Here is a 2500-nt window from a genome sequence, read left to right as displayed (position 1 = left end):
AATCAATCGCAATCCTCACGAAGGGTTAAAAAAAGCATTTGCTCACTGCTATTAATGCGCCGCTCAAATAGTCCAGATAGAACAACAGATCCCTTCCCCATCAACAACAATGCTAGTCAAGCAGACTTTGTTAGCGCCAACAACGATGTTTTTGGGAGAAAGTATGATCCAGAACCTAATATTTTTGAGCCCGAACACAAAGAGGATGAATGGCAAGTTTTAAGAAGCCGAGTGCTAAATAGATGTTGCTTTATTGTGACAGTATGTGCAATCCTCACGAAGGGTTAAAAAAAAGTTAACACAGCTAGCGTATTTTTGTGTCTTTTTCACCATCTCAGGAGGCGTGAAAGTCGGTCATGGCAACATTCGTCTACTACCAGGTGAGAGACGCATGAATTACAATCTAGAATTGAACTTTTAGCAAGTTTGAGACAAAGCAGAAGCATCAGTGACTCAGTGTGTCAACAATAACAATAGCATTTGCTGTCCTACTAATTTCAGCGGCCCTTGAACTCAACATTGTGTGGACTGTGACTCCACAGTTTGTTTACATGTGCGACTTTCTCCGACGCTGCCACCGAAAGACGTGTTTTACGCCACTCCTTTGTCTCGTTTTGTCCACCAAACGTTTTATACTGTGTGTTAACGCACAAAGGTGAGCTTTGTCGATGTTATCGTTTTTGTTTCGAGTGCTAATCAGGCATATTTGGTCACTGAATTATCGCAAGTTAATCGGTACCTTTATGTACATCTTGCCTCATTTTTAGCTATATTTGAGCTCATTTAATTTCCTTTACTTATGTGTATTTAGTTTATTTTTCCATGTCTCATGACACATTATCTGTAAGTTATACTGGCTGCATTTCTGATCGTTGTTTGTGTGCCATGTTGTTCCAGACCACAGCAAATGTTAGCCAGCTTGCAAAGATTGTAATAAATCCATTAGAAGAAGACAGCCTGACGTTTCCTTTAACTTGGACACACACATCTATACCTTTGGCCATTCTAAGACAGTCATTTTTGATAGTAGGCTAATATAGCTAATTAGACACTTACATCATGTGTTGTCTTCATTATAACACTTATATAAGTCTTTAAATGTTTTGCAGCTCCAGACCGATTGCTTTTTTGTATTTTTGGTCCAATATGGCTCTTTCCAAATTTTGGGTTGCCGACCCCTACTTAGGCCTACTACGCTACTGTATATTAACGTTGGTCATTGTGGTTTTACTTGGTGAAAAAAGTTTCGGATGTAATAAGCAGCATTATAATATCTTAAGTCTTTTGTTGAACAGAACTCCATATTTGACACAAAGACACAAATATTTGTTGGCCTCACCGGGAAACTGATCTCCTCCTCCAGGACTTTGTCTCCAACGACCTGATAGTGGCAGATGTAAAAGTTCAGTGTGGTTCAGTCAAAAACAATTGGGCAGAGTTTTATTTGTGAGATCATGAACGTACCTGGCAGAAAAGCTGGTGGTTGTCCTCGGACACTAAGAGCAGACAACAACACTGCGACTGAGTCTGCTGTTGCAGCTGTGTTGAGAGACACACAACATAAACCTGATATTGTATTTATTTGGCATCACCCAAATAAAAAACAACAATAGGGTTCGATGTACGGTGTCTCGTGTCAGAGGAAGGTAGGAAGTTAATTATTTTGCAACTCAGTCTGCTGAAAATGATGGGTCAAAGTTGGAATTGCCACAAAACACATTTAGCCATCTGGCGGCTAAAGTGGATAGTACGGCCCTCAATGAGTGTGTAAAGGATATCACCACATGGGCTCAGGAACACTTCAGAAAACCCCTGTCAGTAACTACAGTCCGTCGCTACATCTGTAAGTGCAAGTTAAAACTCTACTATGCGAAGCGAAAGCCATTTATCAACAACACCCAGAAACGCTGCCAGCTTCGCTGGGCCCGAGCTAATCTAAGATGGACTGAAGCAAAGTGTAAAAGTGTTCTGTGGTCTGACGAGTCCACATTTCAAATTGTTTTTGGCAACTGTGGACGTCGTGTCCTCTGGACCAAAGAGGAAAAGAAGCATTTGGATTATTATCGGCGCAAAGTTGAAAAGCCCGCATCTGTGATGGTATGGGGGTGTATTAGTGCCCAAGGCATGGGTAAATTACACATCTGTGAAGGTACCATTAATGCTGAAAGGTACAAACAGGTTTTAGAGCAACATACTGTGTGTTGCCATCCAAGCAACGTCTTTTTCATGGACGCTCCTGCTTATTTCAGCAAGACATTGCCAAGCCAGATTCTGCACGTGTCACAACAGCGTGACTTCGTAGTAAAAGAGTGCGGGTACTAGACTGGCCTGCCTGTAGTCCAGACCTGTCTCCCATTGAAAATGTGTGGCACATTATGAAGCCTAAACAACTTAAGCTGTATATCAAGCAAGAATGGGAAATAATTCTACCTGAAAAGCTTTAAAATTGATCTCCTCAGTTCCCAAAGGTTTACTGAGTGTTGTTAAAAGGAAAGGCCAT

At 41.2% G+C, this 2500-nt stretch overlaps 1 protein-coding gene across 4 annotated transcripts in view; it reads right to left on the bottom strand.

Annotated features, from left to right (window-relative positions):
- pde2a (phosphodiesterase 2A) overlaps positions 1-2500 on the bottom strand; it is a 509748-nt gene that overhangs the window by 61422 nt on the left and 445826 nt on the right. For all 4 annotated transcript variants that reach the window (XM_061925765.1, XM_061925768.1, XM_061925766.1 and 1 more), the window contains 2 exons: positions 1465-1539; positions 1340-1381 (listed from right to left, as the gene is read on the bottom strand). In XM_061925765.1, coding sequence (XP_061781749.1) covers positions 1340-1381; positions 1465-1539 — 117 coding nt within the window. The remainder of the gene's footprint in view (positions 1-1339; positions 1382-1464; positions 1540-2500) is intronic.

The sequence above is a fragment of the Nerophis lumbriciformis genome, linkage group LG30 (genome assembly GCF_033978685.3).
Source record: "Nerophis lumbriciformis linkage group LG30, RoL_Nlum_v2.1, whole genome shotgun sequence".
NCBI classification, from domain to species: Eukaryota; Metazoa; Chordata; class Actinopteri; order Syngnathiformes; family Syngnathidae; genus Nerophis; species Nerophis lumbriciformis.
This window is presented reverse-complemented; position numbering and strand designations above follow the sequence as displayed.